Source organism: Bison bison, unplaced genomic scaffold (genome assembly GCF_000754665.1).
Source record: "Bison bison bison isolate TAMUID 2011002044 unplaced genomic scaffold, Bison_UMD1.0 scf7180017864036, whole genome shotgun sequence".
Lineage (NCBI taxonomy): Eukaryota > Metazoa > Chordata > Mammalia > Artiodactyla > Bovidae > Bison > Bison bison.
In genome coordinates this window covers 369235-371825 of record NW_011494608.1, presented here as the reverse complement: position 1 = coordinate 371825, position 2591 = coordinate 369235, and the positions used below count along the sequence as shown (strand labels likewise).

General features: G+C 45.4%; 1 protein-coding gene across 3 annotated transcripts in view; it reads left to right on the top strand.

The window, feature by feature from the left end:
- The window catches only part of LRRC6 (leucine rich repeat containing 6), a 71221-nt gene that overhangs the window by 26360 nt on the left and 42270 nt on the right, over nt 1-2591 (top strand). For all 3 annotated transcript variants that reach the window (XM_010834767.1, XM_010834766.1, XM_010834768.1), the window contains exon 4: nt 2162-2334. In XM_010834767.1, coding sequence (XP_010833069.1) covers nt 2162-2334 — 173 coding nt within the window. The remainder of the gene's footprint in view (nt 1-2161; nt 2335-2591) is intronic.

The window sequence follows — 2591 nt, the reverse complement described above, 5'->3', positions numbered from 1 at the left end:
TAGGCTGCAGTCCATGGGGTCGCGAAGGGTCGGACACAACTGAGTGACTTCACTTTCACTTTTCACTTTCATGCATTGGAGAAGGAAATGGCAACCCACTCCAGTGTTCTTGAATGCCAGGGACGGGGGAGCCTGGTTGGCTGCCATCTATGGGGTCGCACAGAGTTGGACACGACTGAAGCGACTTAGCAGCAGCAGCAGCAGAGAGGAGGGACACGTGGGATTCTAGACAAGGTGGAGACAGGTGCTAAGATCAATAAGAGGGTGAGAACACTGTCATTCAGTGGGATTGGCTCCATCATACAGCCTTTAGAAATGAGAAGCACCTTGCCATCAGCGACACGATTGCAGAGCTCTGAACCAATCTGAATTCTGATTGAATTCAGAACCAAGCTGGTTCATATTGGTGAAGTTAATATAAGATATCAAGAACTGAAGTTTACCCTAAGTTTTATAGCCACAAAATGATGACAGAAAAGCAGTGCATAATCAGGAAGCCTGTAGGAAAAGTGGAGTATGTAGAAGTTTGAAGAAATGAGCACAGAGCAAGATAGAACTGGGTTGTCAGCTGGCGATGGTTCTCTAGATATTGATGCCTACCAAATCTGCCATATTAATCCAGCACCTGTGAGCTGGTCACATGGGGAGACAGCCTTATGTGAACCTCTCCCACAGGGCCGCCGTAGAAATGAGGTCAGCTCTTCTTTGGCTGGTAGTGAGGAATGGTAAACTCACTGCCCCCGGAAACTGTAGGCACGTGTGCTAAGAAGCCACGTGAGAACCAGGCAGGTGATAACTGGGCTGGTTCTCATCCTGCTGCTGCTGCTGCTAAGTCGCTTCAGTCCAACTCTTTGCGACCCCATAGACGGCAGCCCACCAGGCTCCCCTGTCCCTGAGATTCTCCAGAACACTAGAGTGGGTTGCCATTTCCTTCTCCAGTGCATGAAAGTGAAGTCGCTCAGTCATGCCCGACTCTTCACAACTCCATGGACTGCAGCCCGCCAGGCTCCTCCATCCATGGGATTTTCCAGGCAAGAGTACTGGAGTGGGGTGCCATCGCCTTCTCCAGTTCTCATCCTAGCTCATGGTTATCAAAGCTTCCTAAGTGGCAGGCACTGTGCTAAGTACTTCACACGAATCATCTTTTATTGTCTTCACAAGCATCTCTGAATCGGGTACCAATACTATTGTAATTGCAGATGAGAAGACTGAGGCTTGTGACTTTTGCAAAATCACACAGCAAGGATGTGTCAGAGTTAGTACTTGAACTCAGGTCTGTTGAATTCCAAGGTCTCCACTCCTAACTACCAAGTGCTCATGGAATTCAGATGAGAGGAGTCAATTCAAACTTGAAATTGATTCAAATTTCTATATCATCTGGCTAGCTGTGGGTCCCATTTACTACAGAGTCTGCTCAGTGACTCATCCTTTTTCCTGTCATCCCTCTGAGGACCACACTTGTTACATTTGTTCACACCTTCGGTTCAGTGCTCGGTGATCTTGGAGCCATTGCGTCTCTTTGGTGACTTTATAAAGATGAATTCTGAGGCTTGATTTTATGAAATGCCTTCTGTTTGGGGGAATTCTCGCCATCACCCTTTGTGTTGAGATGAGTCCTAACCACTGTACCTGGTAAAATTCTCAGGCAGGCAGATTCCAGTGCCTTCTTTAAAGGGACGTTCGTTCTGATGCAGCACCCACCCCAGCAGCAGCTTATACCTGACCTTCTTCACCCCAGTTAGTAACTGAATCCAAATGTCAACAGCCCAGAGTTTGCAGATGTGGGCGGGAAGAGGATTTCCTTCGACCTGAGGGACTCAGGGATTGAAAGTAAAGGGAGACACAGAAAAGTGAATCAAGACTAAGCCTTTTTTTTTCTTTAACATTAAACAATTTTATTTATTTTAATTGGAGGATAATTACTTTACAACATTGTGATAGTTTTTGCCCTACATCAGCATGAATCAGCCACAGTCATGCATATGTCCCCTCCCTCTTGAACTCCCTCCCACCTCCCACCCCAACCCATCCTTGGTCAGCAGTGCAGTTAGTGAACAGACTTCAAATACCTGCAGCTGTTACTTCTGTGATGTGCTACTGTACACGTTTTAGTATCTGGGTGATTTTTCGGGCTTTGTTTTCTTTTCCTTTCTCCCACCAGGCTGTGAAGGGCTGACAAAGCTTGACTTGACGGTGAATTTCATCGGAGAGCTGAGCAGTGTTAAAACCCTTCAAGGCAACATCCACCTGAAGGAGCTCTTCCTCATGGGAAACCCCTGTGCTGACTTTGACGGCTACAGACAGTTCGTGGTGGCAACTCTTCAGCAGCTAAAGGTATGCTTTATCTCCATGATATGAAATTCTCATAAAAAATGAAAACAAGAAGCTACACAGTGATTCCTGATTTATTCCCAGCATTTTCAGAGAATGTGTTGTTTTAGAGAATGGAATATTCCAGAAAAATCAAAATGAATTCTTTGGCTCACTGAACTTTAAAAGTTTTTTTAATAACTCTAATAAAGTTTGGAAAAATAAACGGGCATATTTTTCTCCTTTCTCATTCAGAATGCACAGAGTTGAATTGAACTTTC